This window comes from Staurois parvus, unplaced genomic scaffold (assembly GCF_062004578.1).
Source record: "Staurois parvus isolate SC_StPar_1 unplaced genomic scaffold, SC_StPar_1.0 ptg000133l, whole genome shotgun sequence".
In the NCBI taxonomy this organism is placed as follows: Eukaryota; Metazoa; Chordata; class Amphibia; order Anura; family Ranidae; genus Staurois; species Staurois parvus.
The window spans coordinates 14914997-14933999 of NW_028317929.1; the positions used below are offsets into that span (position 1 = coordinate 14914997).

The window sequence follows — 19003 nt, forward strand, 5'->3', positions numbered from 1 at the left end:
GCAAGCATCATAGGAGGGGTCAAAAGAGTCAAGTTAGGCCGCTAGGTGTTTCAAAGGCAAGTGGCTGTGGTGTGATCTATAGAAAAACACAGTTCTCTGTAAAACCTGTTTCCACCAACACACTGCATTAGAGAAAAACAAAACGTTTAATTTTTTGTTGAATCATTGAGCATTTCAAGATCAATGAAATGGGATCTTCCAAAATAAAAAAAAGAAAAAAATCAACATGTCAGGACATGCGGTTTTTAATTTTTTTTATAACACATTTGCTGGGAACAAGCCCCTGCTCTTGCTAGCTCCTATTGAAAATGCTGCCTGCCAGGCTCTGTCTTACTTTTGAACAAGCATACTAGTATATAGAAAAGTGTCAGAACTTCATCTCTCTATTTGTTATAGGTCAGCGATTGAAGTTCCACTGAAGCCAATAACTAGCACTCAAAAATCAGAGTTTAGCAATAGCTGCCTCAATTGTTCTTTCATGACTTAGTCCCTGGTAAAGTCCACTGCCTAATGGATCACTGACCTGGGCAAAACAGGTGTTCAAATCCACTGGGTGCATACTTGCACCAGGTTAGTGATCCACTAAGTAGTAAAATCAAGATTAGGTTGACATCACCAAAACCTTCACTTTTAAAGTGGTTGAAAGGCTCAAGGTTTTTTACCCTCATGCATTCTATGCATGAAGGTTAAAAAAACCATCTGTGTGGAGCAACCCCCCCAATACTTACCCGAGCCCCCTCTGGATCCAGCCATGCATGAGAACCTTGGCTCTCTGGGGACTCCCCCTCTTCATTGGCTGAGACAGCAGTGGGAGCCACTGGCTCCCACTTCTGTCAATCACAGCCAGTGAGCCAATGAGGAGAGAGAGGGAGTGGGGCCGAGCTGCGGCTCTCGTCCCAGAAGCAAACCTGCTTGAGTGCCCCTATAGCAAGCTGCTTGCTCTGGGGACACTAGGCAGGAGGGAGGGGCCAGGAGTGCCAGTGAGGGGACCAGAGAAGAGGAGGACCGGGGCTGTTCTGTGCAAAACCATTACATAGGGCAGGTAGTATGATATTAGTTTTTTTTGGGGGGGGGGGGTTAATTGCCTTTAATATCACTTTAACAACAAAGTTAGCAATGGTAGTTCACTATTTTATAATCACACAGGTATAAAACAGAGTATTTAGTTTGGATTTATTGTACGTGGTTCTATAAATCCAACCAAAACAGATGTTTACCTTTTCACCAAAAGTACAGGAAGCACTGTTCCTATGTTCTGTTTATGTCATTGTCAGCATAATGACAAGTGTACCTTTATATGCTTTTCTTTAATTTGTCCCCCCACCCCCTAGGTGCTGATCACTAGATGTTACCCTTACCCTTCCACCACGATCCAGCAATCTTCACTGTGTGTTTCTACTCAGCCGTACACACCTTTCTCTGAAAGTGGCCACTTCATGTGCACCACAGCCCCATTCCATGGATTCCTATTGGAAAGCCATACTCATGTCACCCTCAAGTGATCATTCAGAGTGTGGCATTCAGTGTCCATTTTCTAAAAAAAAGCTGCGTGGCTCCAGGTGGGGCCATACAGTGAAGACCCCGTCTGGTACAAACTTTTTCTTTGTGTACACTGCCTGTGGATCATGTGTTATGCACACTCCCAGCTTCTTTAGGATACGAATAATTGAGCACCGATGGCTGGCTACTGAGCTATAGGATCAAAAAAACATTCAACATTCTAAGCCAGAAATAAAAAAAAACCAAAAAAACCAAACAGGAGTAGACTGCAACAATGGACAGTGCAATGTGTATGAATGCATACCTTGCTTTGCTGCAGGGTGGTCAAGATAGACAGATGCTTTGTCATTATAAAAGTGGGTAGAAAAATATATTTCACATAAATGATGAAAAAAAAAAAAAGGGAGTAAAACTTGAGGGCAAAACAATGAAAGATCTTTAATGTATTTAAAGGTACAATTAAACATCCCAATAAATATTGGACACAGAGTTGTGGATGGATATTGATCCAGTTCAGATGTCTTTACTGGTCATTCTCATACATGGCAGGGTCCTTCTTCTTCAGTCTCTCATGCTCTTTTGTCCCCCAGCTGTAAGTTATATACGCCAAAGCAAAGGCTAAAAAAAAAAAAAGGAAGGAGAGCAAGAGAGAGAATAGAAAGCCAGGTTAGCACATATCAGGATTTCTATCTAAGGGAGTGGCATATCTCTACAGCAATTTCAGTCCGTTAAATATATACTGTGATCTGTACATACAAAGCAGAGTACATTAAAGCTGACCTCCTGGTTTCCGGTCACTTTAAACAGTTTGTTTGGACCAAACTATTTCCTTCACGAAGTGCTGCACTGGCTATAAGCTCTACTGTACATGTACTGCATGTAATTTCATCTGCATGCATACATGCCGGGAAGACCGAGAATTCCCATCTCACATTCAGAACAAAGTAGAGTCGGTCTGGGCGGCACTGTTCTGTGAATAACATACAAACCTGCCTCCGAATGGCCAAATAAGAGAGTATGACTTCATCAGCCTGCCTCTCCACCTCAGCCAAACAGAGGAAACTTTGTATTCATTCATTTATCCCCACTGGAAAAGTGCCCCTAGATTTTTGTTCTGATGACTACTTAAATATTTGAATTTCACATTCAATTCTGGTGGCAATGGTAACCAGAACCAACAGTGAAGGTTAAAGCAGAACTATACTGCATCTGAGCACCACAACCAAAAACGCGGTTTGAATCATTTTTTAATATCCAAAGCAAACTCCCCATCCATCCATGTCTGCATGTATTATTTTGTCTAGAAATTACTTTGAAAAACAGCACATAGCTTTTCTGGCTGCGGCCATCTTAAGTAAAGGCCGATGATTCATGTAGCATTTACTTTTGGGAATCCATCCACCCTTAGCCCAGGCATGCAGGAGGGTGTGCTTAGCTAGGAAAACCTCTACTCCCCTTCTGAAGACACCTGGAATGTATGACATAATTTGCCTAGGCCAGGAAAAAAAAAAAAGTTTAAAACTACTTAATACTAGTGGTGCATAGAAATGTGAATTCTGGTGCCGAAACTGAAAATTCAGGATGCACTCCGAAACGGAGTTTTTAAAAATGTATATATTTTTCAAAACGCAATTTGTTGGGGAAAAAATACACTTTAGCGGCTTCCCGACAGCCCTATAGCAGAAATACTGCTACAGGGCGGCACGGGTGCGCAAAAACACGCATATATACACGATTTTGCGGCTGTCAATCACCGGATCCTCACGTGTGGTCTGAACACCGTTTACATATAGTGTAGGCCATCTTTCCTTCACTGATCTCTATGCCCAGCTGCTGCAGAGCAGATAGGGGTATTTTCCACTGAAACTTTTCAGCTGCCGAAATTTCAGTGCATGCCTACTAAATATGACATACTTTCCTATTTACCAATGCTAATCAGCATAAATAATTAAATATTGATTGAGGCAGTGAAGTTCCGCTTTGATCTCTCCAGAAAGGACCCAGACGGCAATAAAACAAGACCATCCAAAAAGCTTTTGCTTTAGAAACATATTAATGGACAACTGTAACTTTGGTGTAAGTGGTGTTTAACCACTTGCCCTCCAGAGGATTTACGCCCCTTCCTGACCAGGCTATACAGCACTGCATTACTTTAACTGACAATTGCGCGGTCATGCAACGCTGCACCCAAATTAAATTTATGTCATTTTTTTCCCCACAAATAGAGCTTTCTTTTGGTGGTATTTGATGGCCTCTACGGTTTTTATTTTTTGCGCTATGAACAAAAAAATACCGACAATTTTGAGGAGAAAAAACAACATTTTTTACTTTTTGCTATTAACCATGTCTAGTAAAAAAAATTTAAAAATCTAATTTTGTCCTAAATTTAGGCCAAAATGTATTCTGCTACATGTTTTTGCTTAAAAAAAAAAATCCCAATATGTGTAAATTAATTGGTTTACGTGAAAGTTATAGCATCTACAAATGGCGGTATATATACTGGATTTTTTTTTTTTTATTCTGACACTGGGGGGAACTGACTAACTGTCACTGACATCCCCAGTGACATCCATACAGTGATCAGTGCTAATAAAAAGCACTGACGCTGTACTAATAACACTGGGCAGGAAGGGCTTACCATCCTAGGCAATCAATACAATACAAAGCAATGTGCAGGAGCTGACAGGGAAAAGATCTATATTGTTTACATACAGGTCTCTCCCCCATCAGTGATACTCGGCAATCGCCAGGTGCTGGTGGGGAATCACCAGCCAGGACCCTGTGATCGATAGATGAGGCCACCAATGGCGGCGCTGGTAAGGCGCACGGGTTTTGCATACGCCCCTTACCCGGAAATGCAAAATCACGTGTGTACACACACACACACACACGGACTGCCCATTTGGAAACTTGGGCATTGTCCGAGGGCCTGGGGTCAGTAGGGGGCCCCATGAGATGCCCCTGGTAACTTTTTCATAGGCTTTTTTTGAGTTTGGGCAAGGACACAGGGGCCCCATGATCCCCTATTGCCCGGGGGCCCCATGAGTTGTCAGTCCGCCCCTATATATATATACACATACACATACATATACACATATATATATATATATATATATATATATATATATATATATATATATATATATACACATACATACATACACACACATATATACATATACACACACATACATGCATGCTTACATACACACACGTGATTTTGCGCAGCCCTGCAGTAGTATTTCTGCTATAGGGCGGTGGGAAAGCGGTTAAAGAATGAACCCCATCTCTTCTGAGTGCAGCACACCTGGTCTGTTACTTCCCCCATTTCAAGCAGCTTCCCTGTAGAAGCTGCTTGGCTGGGGGTAGTGTGAACATGTCTTAAAAGGACAATTTGTACCAAAGACATAAAATTAGAGTGATTACACACACACACAAAAAAAAACAACATTGCCAAAAGTATTGGGACTCCTGCCTTTACACACACATGAACCTTAATGGTATCCCAGTCTTAGTCCATAGGGTTCAATACTGAGTTGGCCTTCCCTTTACAGCTATAACAGCTACAACTCTTCTGGGAAGGCTGTCCACAAGGTTTAGGAGTGTGTCTATGGGAATGTTTGACCATTCTTCCAGAAGCGCATTTCTGAGGTCAGGCACTGATGTTGGAGGAGAAGGCCTGGCTCGCAGTCTCCACTTTTCTTCATCCCAAAGGTGTTCTATCGGGTTGAGGTCAGAACTGTGCAGATCAGTCAGGTTCCTTCACCCCAAACTCGCTCATCCATGTCTTTATGGACCTTGATTTGTGCACTGGTGCGCAGTCATGTTGGAACAGGAAGGGGCCATCCCTAAACTGTTCCCACAAAGTTGGGAACTTGAAATTGTCCAAAATGTCTTGGTATGCTGACGCCTTAAGAGTTCCCTGGAACTAAGAGGCCAAGCCAAATCCCTGAAAAACAACCCCACACCATAATCCCCCCTCCACCAAACTTTACACTTGGCACAATGCAGTCAGGCAAGTACCGTTCTCCTGGCAACCGCCAAACCCAGACACGTCCATCGGATTGCCAGACAGAGAAGCGTGATTCATCACTCCAGAGAACACATCTCCACTGCTCTAGAGTCCAGTGGCGGCCTGCTTTACGCCACGGCATCTGACGCTTTGCATTGCACTTGATGATGTAAGGCTTGGATGCAGCTGCTCGGCCATGGAAACCCATTTCATGAAGCTCTCTACGCCCTGTTGTTGTGCTACTCTGATGGCCACACGAAGTTTGGAGGTCTTTAGTAATTGATTCTGCAGACAGTTGGCGACTTCTGTGCACTGTGCGCTTCAGCATGCGCTGACCCCGCTCTGTCATTATACGTGGCCTACCATTTCAAGGCTGAGTTGCTGTTGTTCCCAGTTGCTTCCACTTTGTTATAATACCACTAACAGTTGACCGTGGAATCTTTAGTAGCAAGGAAATGTCACGGATGGACTTATTGCACAGATGGCATCCTATCACGGTACTACATTTGAATTAAATGAGAAAGAACCCATTCTTTCACAAATGGTTGTAGAAGCAGTGTGCATGCCTAGGTGCTTGATTTTATACACCTGAATCCAATGATTTGGAGGGCTGGCCCAATACATTTGGCAATATAGTGTGTATATTAATGCTTCTTTGCACTGCACTTTAAAAAAACAAAAAAGAAAAATTGAATAGTCCTATTCTGCTGTTCTTTAAATGCGTTTCCTCCTCCATAGAAGTAAACTGGAATGCTATGCAACTGCATGGTTAATGAATGGTGCACTTGAATGTGTCTAGTAAGCCTGATACCCTCATTCACAAATCCCAGTAAATCTGTTTACATTAGAAGATGCTGCACAGTTATCAAATAAACCAGCCCCATCTATTTACCCCTTTCCTTTTGATCTCATGCAGAACAATTATCACACATACATATATATCATCCTGTAGGGTTGGGTCTGACACTTACGTGGCACTACTGTCAGAATGTTTGACGAGAACCTCCGCCAAACATTGGGAATGCCTTTTGAAAAAATATTGGCGAATGCCCTCTGCTCAAAAGGAGACAAGCTGAAAGTGATGATATGTCGCACCTTAGCGAGGTTTCCAAAGTGCAGCCCCATGGTTTATTTGCTAAAAAGAAAGAAAACAAGGTCACATATTTGCACAATTACTTTTCACTTACACCAAAAGGCATGTCAACACATTACCATTACTCTATTAGGTTCTATAGATCTTTCAACAGTATACAAGAGCATGCATTGAAGGAAATTTGTGTAAGAAAAATACCGAGGCTGCCATTGCTGATTTGTTTTTTTTTTAAATGTTGGTTGTCCAGTTCTTATGATGATCCAATGACTCACTGACTGACTCATCCTTGGTCAATTCTGAAGTCAGAGACAACTAGCATTCGATCCAAAGGTTGTCAGTAATAATAGCCTACACATTTTTCTTATCTTCGCAGACTCTTTTAAATTATTCTGCTTTTGCAATAATCTTTGCTTTTAGAGGTTTTTTTTTTGTTTTGTTTTTTGAAGAAACAAGAAAAGCTGTAAGATACAATTTCCTCCTGACAACCCCTGGCCTCAATCAACTACAATGATCTCATCCATAAAGCACTTTGGTGGTACAGATACCTCTGTATCAGAGGAGATCAGAAATCACCAGCACAAACTGAAACCCAAACACATTAAAGAAAAAAAAAAAACCACATGAAGGACTCTCATCGAGCTTTCATGTGTTTTGCACTGACGAGAGGCTTCCATCTAGTCACTCAGCCATAAACCCCAGAGGCAATGGAGCTAAATTTCAAGTGTTGTTGCAGAGGGTCTGAATACTTATGCCAATGTGATATTTCGGTTTTTTATTTTTAATAAATTCACAGACATTTCTAAAATTTTGTTTTCACTTCGTCAATATGGGGTACTGAGTGTAGGCCCCACTGGACTGGATTTTTTCCGTAGGGCCGCATACAAGATTTTACTCCTTTTATTCCCACCCTGGAAATTATCTTTTTGAACTACCGCCATGTGGCAGGAGGTTCAGAAATATAAAGGTGAGGACAAACCGATTCAAGGAAAGTTTCTTTCCAAGAGCTATCAAGGCCTTAAATGGCAATTTTGAAATAATATTATCTAGCTTCAAGTGACTTGGCTTGTTGTTGTGGTAGGGTTACTTTTATGCTTTTATACGCAGGGGTGTAATGTTCACATGCGTGTATGTTGAGGATGTTACATGTTCACATATGCGCAGGGATGTTGAATTTGTATCGCCTGACGCCTGGGACATATCGTTCCGAGCGCTGGGCAGGTAGTTTTTTTTTCAACCTTCAGTCCTGCTGTGGCTTTGCCAGTGAAAGGGATAAAAGATAAGCCAGACACTCCCCTTTCCTGAGGAGCACCCAATCGGCGCTCATTACACTTCAAGGTCTCTCCCCCTCCCTGCTAGTCCCCAGGTGCGATGCTGGAGACAGGCAGGGAGGGGAGGAGGAGATAAACAACGCAATGTTAACAAAATTAAATGTTTAAGTCGCCATAAAGCCCCAGACATTCCTAAAGGCACTGAAGATTAGATTGGGATTCAGACTAATGCAGCCATAGATGGGTCGAAAACCGGACGTTTTTTTAAATAAAAAAAACAAAAAAATCGGTTGTTCAATAGGCCAACGTTACCATCAACGGTTTAAAAAAAAAAAAAAGTATAGCGGTTCAAAATTGTATCTATTTCGGATACAGATGCTTTTATTCGGATACAAATAGATACATTGTTGCAGCGGTTACGGTTTAACCCATTAACAGTGCGAAAAATCAGCCAATTTTCGACCCATCTATGGCCTGCATTAGTCCTTGGACAAGTATTTTTTTCAAAAAATTCCACACCACTGTATACATGGAGTTTTTTTTTTTTAATAGAACTTCATTGTAATTTGTGTTGCAATGACCATAAAAGTCTTTATCACTAGGCCATTTTTTGCTATACCACACCGCGCTAATTTAACTTGTAATTGTGCGGTCATACAATGCTGTACCCAAAAGAAATTTATATAGGTTTTTTCACACAAATTGAGCTTTCTTTTGGTGGTATTTGATCACCGCTGGGTTTTTTATTTTTTGAAATATGAATGAGAAAAAGACCAAAAATTTTGAAAAAACCCAATGTAACCAGCGTACACACAGTGAAGGACGCAGCCTCCATTTTGTTAAGAGTTCTCCATGCTCTCCCCCCCATCTCTGTTCAGCCACACTGACAATTGGTTGTGGGTCTCTCGCAGGCTAGAGCCAGCAGGGAGCCCAGAACTATAAAACACCTCTCTGAGCAAGGTGCCTGGCTGTCTGAGGAACCTGTGCCATTTAACACCTCGTATAAGATAAGGCAAGCTTTCCCAGGAATTCAAAGAACATTCCAAGGAAATACGATCAGATAACCTTTGTTAAAATCCATTTTTCTGTAAATATTGTTATTGCACCCGTTTGACCTTTTAGTAATAAATCCTTCCTTCTGAAAGCGTTGAACTGTTTCTATAGCGCTTTATTGCAATTTACGAATGCCTAACTCTAAAGAGAATGCTACTGTGTTTGTTTAACCCTCTGCATAATCGGCCTGCGGTGACCGTATTATGCAGACGATTATCTCAACCATTATAGTATTGCTGATATCACCGAGTTTCCTCTCTGTACAAAAAGGAGTGGGGGCAGTGTGAAGGGTTAATTGTGTAATTAACCTGACCCAGTAACAATCGCTCAGGCTGCCGATACATTGATTGTGGTCCAATTAGCTGGAAAATCGTTGTGCAGTGTGCAGCATTGTTACGCACGTGACAGCGCGGTTTCAGATTGGCTAGTCCTTCGGTCACGAGTTTGGTGAGAAGGGCTGGGGTCTGACGCCGCGATCGTGACACCCAATATTTTTTACTTTCTGTTATAGAACATACCCAATAAAAAAAATTAAAATTTCTTTATAAATTTTGTCCTAAAATGTATTCTGTTACATATTTATTGGTTTGGAATGTTATAGCACCTACAAACATACATATATATATATATAAATAAAACATACATATATACATACACACTGGAACTTTTTTTTATACTACTAATGGCGGTGATCAGCGACTTATAATGGGGCTGCGGGAGTGTGGCGGGTAATCTGACACTAACATCACCAGTGACGTTATTACACTGATATGATACACTGTTGCTGTACTAATGACACTGGATGGGAAGGAACATGTAGGGTGATAAGAGGTTAAATGTGTGCCTGACAATGTGTAATGTGTGCTGCTTTTACTACTATATCTCTCAGTTGTTCGTCCCTGAGAAACTTACAGATCGTTTCCTGTGTACAGATCTCTGTTTTTACTAACACAGTGCTCTGGGCTGTGATTGTACACAGCCAATCAGCAGGACACAGCCATGAATCATTGGCCTGGACCTGCTGACAGGCTCCCGCTGTGATTGTACAATCACAGCTGGTGCCGGCTGGTGGGGGGGGGGGGGGGTTGCACATGGGCGCTTAAAACCTAGAAGTGGGCAGCCCATACCCATACTTGTGTGTAGCTAAAATCAAATATTATAAAATTGTGTCGCGCTCCACTAATATCAAATAATAATCATTTAGTTAATAAATGAATATATGTGCTAATACCCTGTATAAACAGATCTCTTAACCAATATCCATATAAATCATTGGTGATCCTGCTATAAATAAGAGCTGTGATCAACATGTATGTGGCGCAGTGGAGTGTCAGTCAGCAGTGGAAAGACCCCCTGGAGGAGAGAGGGAGAAATCCATCCACCTAAATCCAGGAAATCAGGTCTCTGGATAATATCAAGACCCCCTGCTGGAGAGAGGGGTATCACTACACTCATCCATCCATCTGGGACATGGATACAGCCCTAAAATCACCTACAAGTCCATTTATAGGGACACAAGCTGTTTTTGACCTCACTTAACGGTTTGGTCAAAAAAACAAGGTGAGCGCACACTGGTGAAGGAGCACTTAATGAGAACGTATCACAGAATGGACTTTTGAAATTTATCTATATTTTGTTTTGAAGGAATTTTTGACATAAAATATATATAATTTTTTGTTGCTATAAGTTTGCACATGTATTAATGTTTCACGGTTATGTGGAAATAAGCACCTATTTATAGTAGGATCACAAATGATTTATATGGATATTGGTTAGGAGATTTGTTTGTACAAGGTATTAGCACATATCCCATAACCCAAACCATACTCTCCGCTCCTCACATGACCTCCTACTCTCTAGCTCCCTTGTCTCCTCCTCCCATGCCCGTCTCCAGGATTTCTGAAGGGCTTCACCCATCCTCTGGAACTCCCTACCCCAATCTATCAGGCTATCGCCTACACTGCTCACTTTTAGGCGCACTCTGAAAACCCATCTCTTCAGGAAAGCATACCCTGACCCCAGCTAATATTGGAATCCTCTACTCTTCCTACCACTCCATCCCCCACAGCTAATTACTTCTTGCACCACTATCCCCTCCCTCCTAGATTGTAAGCTCCAAGGAGCAGGGCCCTCTAATCCCTCTTGTACTGAACTGTATAGTTACTGTACTGTCTCCCTCCATAATGTAAAGCGCTGATCAAACTGTTGGCGCTATATAAGTCCTGTATAATAATAAATTAATTTAATAACTAAATGATTATTATTTGATATCAGTGGAACGCACCTGGGTGTTGTAAACTGGTTAAAGAAAAAAAAAATTGGCCTAAAAACACTGTTTTGCAGATTTTCAGACAGGAACTGAACCTTTTTCTAGAAAAAGTGAGATAGATATAGAATGACTAGAGCTGTGTGTGAGATTTTCACTAAAGACAATCTGAAGAGGTCATCATACACACAATAAATGACAGATTTGTTACTTTAGGTTTTACAATGGAATAATCAGATGTTCCATGGTATGATGAGGGGACACCACAGTGCTATCTACATTCCCAGAACACTCCAGCACACACTCTCTATATTAACCACTTTCCTGCTGCCCTATAGTAGAAGTACTGCTACAGAGCTGTGCAAAATCACATATATATATGTGATGTGCATTTCCAGGTAGGGGGTGTGCACACCGCCCTACCCGCGCCGCTATTGGCTAGGGATGTCAATCACCGGGTCCCAGACAGCGATTCCCAGCTGACACTCAATGAGCACTGGGTAAAGCTGACAGGGGAGAGACCTGTGGATAAGCAACACAAGTCTCTCCTGTCAGCATGGTCATGCTGTTTTGTATCTCTTTGTACAGCAGAGATACAAAGCAGCATGTCTCCCAAGTAAAACACACACAGCACACAGTTAACCCTTTGATCGCCCCAGATGTTAACCCCTTCCTGTCCAGTGTCATTAGTACAGTGTCAGTGCTTTTTATTAGCACTGAACACTGTATTGGTGTCACTGGGGTGTAAGTGGCAGTTAGTCAGTTCCCCGCCCAGTGTCAGAATGCCCACCGCAGTCCCGCTAGAAGTCGTTGGTTGCCGCCATCACTAGTATAAAAAAAAATAAAAATCCCAGTATATATACCGCCATTTGTAGATGCTATAACGTCCACATAAACCAATTAATTTACATGTTGGGATTTTTTTTTTTGAAGCAAAGACATGTAGCAGAATACATTTTGGCCTAAATTTATGAAGAAATTTGATTTTTTTTTAAATTTTATTGGACGTTTTATAGCAAAAAGTAAAAAATAGGTTTTTTTCTTTCAAAATTGGTGGTCTTTTTTTGTTTATAGTGCAAAAAATAAATGCAGAGGTGATCAAATACCACCAAAAGAAAGCTCTATTAGATGGGCAAAAAAAAGACACATTTCATTTATGTATAGTGTTTCATGACCGTGCAATTGTCGAAGTAACGCAGTGCCGTATCGCAAGAAAATGGCCTGGTCAGGAAGGGGGGGTAAAGCCTCTGGAGGGCAAGTGGTTAATGTCACCTGATGCCAACAGACCAAGACACCACATAGGAACAAAGTCCTATCACTAACAACACTTTTTCTATGCGTTGGGCTGGGTTGAATATGAACTCTCACACCACCAAGGCAATACGTGAAATATTCAGGCACTAGGGGACACCAGAAGCCGCAGTGGCATTGAGAGCAGAGAAGACATTAGAGAGGTGTGTGTAGACCTCCAACATCACCCCTGTACGCCGTATGCTGCTCTATAGGTGTCGTGCACGGCTCCTCAACTACTTTCGCTCTCCCAGGACAGTCACAACACTCACCTTGTCGCCTCAATGCCAAACTCAGGTCGAGCAGGGACTTCCGGTCACACGGCTTCCTCTTCCGAGAGCAAACTTGGTCACATGATTGAATTGGAGGAGAGCGGAGAGCGTGCGCCACCTGCTGATTGAAGTGTAGGAGGCGGCTGCCAGGCGTATGAGCGCCCTCTGCTGCCTACTCGAGAGAAAGCTCTGGAGTGCACCGCGGTAAACTGAGCATGGTGATAATGCTGATAGACTGTATTCTACTCGCAGGCTAGGGCTTAGGATGGCAGGATTTGGGGCAGGGATTGATTAAAGGATAAGTTCATCTTTTAGAAAAAAATAATAAATGCACATTTTTTTTGCAGGTGATAAAATGTGCATTTATTATTTTTGTCTGCAGGAGTCTGTAACAGGGCCGGAACTAGCCTAACTGATCTGGGGGTGCAGTAAAAAAAAGTAAGGGGCCATAATGTCAATAGTGTGACAGAGAAGCATAGAAGCCGGATTCCTTGTTCACTCGGCACGCTTGTGTACCACGGAGTCACAACACAAAAGTAATATCTGACAGATAGTGCAGAGGCGGAAAGGGGGTGAATAGAGAGCACTAGTATGTATTAAGATGATTAAACAGAACCTGTGCCCCTTATATCAGGTGTAACTATCAGAGCCCCTCCTTACATCAGGAATCCTCCTCAAAGTTTGCTCTTTACAAAGTACATATAAGAGTCCCCCTTTACATTGGGGGTCATCATCAGAGTGCTCCTTATATCGATCACTTCAACAGAGTTCCCCCTTACATCAACTGTCCACTGTGCCCCCTTACATAAGCTATGCCTATCAGAGTACCCACTTACATTAATTGCTCCTCTCAGTCTGCTCCTTACATCAATTGCTTCAACAGAGTGCTTCCTTACATCAACTGTCCCAATCAGAGCGCTTCCTTACATCAACTGTCCCAATCAGAGCTCCCCCTTACATCAACTGTCCCAATCAGAGTTCTCCCTTACATCAACTGTCCCAATCAGAGTTCCCCCTTACATCAACTGTCCCAATCAGAGTTCCCCTTTACATCAACTGTCCCAATCAGAGTTCCCCCTTACATCAACTGTCCCAATCAGAGTTCCCCCTTACATCAACTGTCCCAATCAGAGTTCCCCCTTACAACAGTTGTCCCAATCAGAGTTCCCTCTTACATCAACTATTCCTATCAGAGTTCCCCCTTACATTAATCAGGTCTCTGGCTCAGCTGGATGCACTCTCAAGAGATCTGGGGGATGAGCCCACCCCAGTACCCCCCTAGATCCGGGCCTGGCCTGTAAACCATTGCACCAGTGATCAGCAGATAGCTGGTGCCATGCAGGTCTCTTGCAGATCTGTCAGTATATCTGCTTGCCGTACGAGATGTATGAGCAAACATCTATTCTGACAGGGAGAATCACTGAGCTACCACTGCATTCCACAGCGCTGTGGTAGTTCATTGATGACTACAAGCTGACAGCCGCTAAGGCTGTCGGGATTGGTAGTCTCTCATTCACACACTGCCATGTTTTTTTTTTTTATTTGACATTTAGCGAGGGGTGGAGAAGATCCCCCACTGACTGTCAAAGCAGGGATCTGGGGGGAGCAGGGGCCGGTCTGAACGTAACATGTTACATCCTGAATACCTACCATTTACCTACCTGTCACGGAGGTTAGTGTCAGAAAGGGCAGCTATGCCAATACAGACAATGCAAACAAGGTTGCTTCTCTTTGCTTATTGCTATCCTTGCCAATTTCATTTGAAAGGATGGAGGTGGTTTGGGGCAAAGCTGCCACCTACCTAGGGGCTACTCTGCCATAAAGGATAAGTTCACCTTTTGTAACATGTTACACCCATATTCAGGGACACAGACATCTGTGAATGAGAGACTACAAGCCCAGACAGCCTTAGTGGCTGTCAGCTTGTAGTCCTCAATGACCTACAATGGTGCTGTGGAGCACCGTGGTAGTTCATTGATTCTTCCTGTCAGTGTATCTGCTGGCTCGTACATCCCATATGGGCAAGCAGATATACTGACAGACCTGCAGGAGACCTGCATGGTACTAGTGATCTGCTGATTACTGCTGCAATTGTTTACAGGCTCCTGCAGACAAAAATAATAAATGCACATTTTTTTACCTGCAAAAAAAGTGGATTTATTATTTTGTTCTAAAAGGTGAACTTATCCTTTAACTCTTTATTCCAGCTCCGTCTTGTAGCCATTTCTGGACATGTGTGGTAAATTCAACAAGTGAACTGTTGTAGGTGCAGGTGGTACACAGACTATGAGGGGAGTCAGAATCTTCTTTACAGTTCAGGAAACCATCTCTCCTCTCTTTTCTGTGGTGCTCGGTACCATAAAGGCCTGGTTCACACTTATGCAGTTTGCTTTTGATCCATTGCTTCAGCACTTTTTGCGATGCATTTTGCACACACATTTTTGATACATTTTCATGCATTTTGCAATTTGTATGCTTTTTTTTTTCTAGAAACTGTCTGGTTGGGCAGATTGAAAAACAAAAAATGCACCAAAACACATCTAAAACACTTCATAAATGCACTACATGCTTTTCTGCAGCATCTCCATTGAAGTCTATCGAACCAAAAGCCATGCTAAATGGACTGTAGTGCATTTCTGAAAAAAACACCACAAAAAACACATAGGTGTGAACCAGGCCTAACAAAGTACCATATTTTTGGCTCCATAAGAAGTAAGGGGTAACTGTCTGTGCATTTTATGGCGTGAATATGGAGCGGCCGGTCAGGTATTTCCGCCGCCGCTGTGGTGGAATACCGGGCTGGCTGATCGGCTTTACTGTGCAGAAGAACCTGCTCCTCCATCCTACCTGTTCCTCAGTCCAGCAGTGTCCTGCTTTCACCGGCCAACTTTTCTCCATCACACCAGCATCTTCAGTGTGGGCACCTGGCTGTGACAGCTTGCGGCTTCACAGCCGGGTGCCCACTGCGCATGCGCAAGAAGCGCTGTGCTTTGTGAATGACCCCGTAGTCTTCTGGGAACTATCACGTGTCCCACAAGACTACGGGGAGGGAGGAGGACAACTCCACAGAAGTGGGAGTGGGTACCTGTCAAATTCAGATACGGGCCCCCCGCAGCTCGGCAGTCTCTGGTCATCTCCTGTACTATGTCCGCAGTCCATTAGTTCAGAATATTTTTTTTCTTGTTTTCCTCCTCTAAAATCTAGGCGTGTCTTATGGTCAGATGCATCTTATAGAGCAAAAGATATGGTAGATCAAGAAAACCAATGTTATTCACCTTACCTGTGAGTGGCCATATAGTTATGGCTGATTGGTGTGATCAGCCATAACATTATGGCCACTCACAGGTAAGGTGAATAACATTGGTTTTCTTGTTACAATGGCAGCTGAAAGTAGGTGGATATATTAGGCAGCAAGTGAATATGTTGACCCTGAAATTGATGTGTTGAAAGTAGAAAAAAATGGGCAAGTGTAAGGATTTCAGAGATTCTGACAAGGATCATATTGTAATGGGGAGATGATCTGGTCAGAGCAACTCCAAAACTTCAACTCTTGTGGGATGTTCCTGGTATGCAGTGGTCAGAACCTACCGAAAGTGGCCCAAGGAAGGAGAACCAGCAACATAGGTCATGGGCAGCCAAGGCTCATTGAGGCACATGGGAAGTGAAGGCTGGCCTATTTAATTCAATAGTAGAGCTACTGTAGCTCAAATTATTGAAAAAAGTTAATGCTGGTTCATATATAAAGGTGTCAGAACACACAGTACATGGAAGTTTGTTGCACATGGGACTGTGTAGCCTCAGTCTGGTCAGGGTGCCCATGCTGACCTGCGTCCACAGCCAAAAGCACCTACAATAGGCTCATGAGAATCAGAACTGGACCATGGAACAATGGAAGGTGGCCTGATCTAATGAATTCAAGAATAGTTTGAGCAACACGAGTTCGAGATGTTGACTTGGCCTCCAAATTCTCTAGATCTCAACACCTGTGGGATGCACAGTTCATGGAGGTCCTACTGCACAACCTACAGGATTTAAAGGATTTGCTACTGCCAACTTGGTGCCAGATACCCCAGTACACCATCAGGGGTCTAGTGGAGTTCATGGCTTGATAGATTATGGTGGGAGGTCATAATGTTATGGCTGATTGATGTGTAAACAAGAGCCCTTTCTGTCTCCAGCAGAACATTCTAGTATTACATTGTTACTAAAATAATCACAACATGGTGAGCAAAGATTGGTCTAAAAGCATTACCTTTCAAGTGTACGACCCTGAGCCAACGGTGGAAAACATAGTTGCAATTTTGATATTGAGGGGAAAGTGGAATAGCGCTCAGGCTTAGGCAGTGCAGGTTTGTAAAGGAAAGCATAGATACACTTAAGGCTTAGGTACAGTGTAGTGATTTACTGTAACTGGTGCACACAGAATCTGGTGCAGTTGTACATGGTAGCCAATCAGCTTCTAACTTCAGCTTGTTCAATTAAAAGGATGTTTGTCTTTCGTAACATGCTACACCCATATTCAGGGTGTAACATGTAACAACTGGACCAGCCCCATCCCCGTCGTGACAGCTAGTGAGTGTCTTTTCCCCCCGCTGGCTGTCACAATTAAAAAAATAAACATAAAACAGTATTCGGTGAATGGGAAAACTACACCTTTGTGGCTGTCGGCTTATAGTTCTCAAACAGCTACCCCAGCGCACCATAGTAGTTCATTGAGCCTTCCTGCCATTAAGAATCTGCTTGCCCATTCAGGACGTATGGGCAAGCAGATATACTGACAGGTCAGGAGGAATACCTGCATGGTACCAGCAATCTACTCTTCGCTGGTGCCATGCTTTAGAGGCTCCAGAAACAAATTATAAATGCACTCTTTTTTACCTGCAAAAAATTGTGCATTTTTTATTTTTTTCGAAAAGGTCAACTTATCCTTTAAGCTTTGACAATAACATCTGGAAGCGGCTTTGTTTCTATGCAGAGCTGCACCAAATTTTGCACACTCCAGGTTTAGTAAATCAACCCCCTTGTGTCATTGTAAATAGTGTGTTTTTAGTACAATAAAGCACAAGAAAGCAGAAGGCAAAACTTTTTCATTTTGGATAAGGGAGGGTTTTTTGCCATCTGTGTCCCATTGGAGAGATTTCCCTTCCTTTATAGAAGAGAATCCCTATTTGTCACCAGAACAACTGTCCCCATTGGAAGATTTCACCTTTATTACTGTTCTGGGCACAACTCAAAGTTTGGGATTTTCTGTCACTTCCAATGATAATAGTAAACATAACAAATAGAGGGAGCAAATCTTCATAACCGGGGCAATGACAGCAATAAAAACCTCACAGGTGGTGTTCTAATTTCTCTCCAGTCTGTCCAAAACAAAAGTTTTTCCTGTAGATATGCTTGAAAGGGCAGGTTCACAGTGGAACACACACATTCCCATGGGTTCCATTTTCGCAGCCCATTCATTTGAATGGGCTGCCAAATGCACAGGAATGTGGAAAAAGTAATGCAAGCACTCTTTTTGCTGCATGTTGGTTAATACTCACTGCACTTGCAAGATGCACTTGAGTTGCAATTAAAAATTGATGGCAACCACGTGCATCTCACAAGGGCAGCACGTTCATGTGCAATGCAAGAAATGTGCATGGAACTAGTTCTAGTGCACCATGTTCTGGTGTAAACCAGTCCAAACAGTTTTACTGGAATTGATCAACAAAGTTTTTCAAAGGCTGATCTGCCTGTCCTGGGAAAATGCTGCATCAGGTTCACTCCAGGACTAGCTTAGGAACCCTATAGGTTCTCTAATGAAGTCAGGCTTAGAAGTCAGATTGGCTGAATCTCCCTTTCAGCAGATGGAACATGACCCAAGACCTAGGCCTTGATGACCAATGCAGGAGAGTGCAGTGTTTTCTTCAAGAAAGAAAGATCATGTGCTCCTTTATTTGTCTAGTACCCATGTCTCACTGCTGGTTGGATACATTGTTGCAGCTGCCCATACTGTGGTTATCTACATATCCCCTGGAACCTCATTGCACTTGGTATTTGCACCTCCCTTGCATTGGGGTCATGCCCACACTGTAAAGGTTGGTAGCTTGTTTATTCTAGGGGAGAGTAAAAAGCCCTTTTACTTATCTGAACCTCTGCTCCCCCATACTCCATTGATGGACTGTTTTTTAGCATCATCACATCTATTGCAGGGCATTGGTCCCCGCATTGATGCCAATGGAGATCAGGATCTTAGACCACTGGAGCATG

At 42.7% G+C, this 19003-nt stretch overlaps 1 protein-coding gene across 1 annotated transcript; it reads right to left on the reverse strand.

The window, feature by feature from the left end:
• Positions 1–1913: 1913 nt before the first annotated feature.
• On the reverse strand, positions 1914–12885 carry UQCRQ (ubiquinol-cytochrome c reductase complex III subunit VII). Its single transcript, XM_089673044.1, has 3 exons — positions 12755–12885; positions 6484–6647; positions 1914–2118 (listed from the first exon to the last, which is right to left on the reverse strand). The coding sequence occupies exons 2-3, from the start codon at positions 6635–6637 to the stop codon at positions 2024–2026; spliced, it is 249 nt and encodes an 82-aa protein (XP_089529170.1). The 5' UTR covers positions 6638–6647; positions 12755–12885; the 3' UTR covers positions 1914–2023.
• Positions 12886–19003: the final 6118 nt, after the last annotated feature.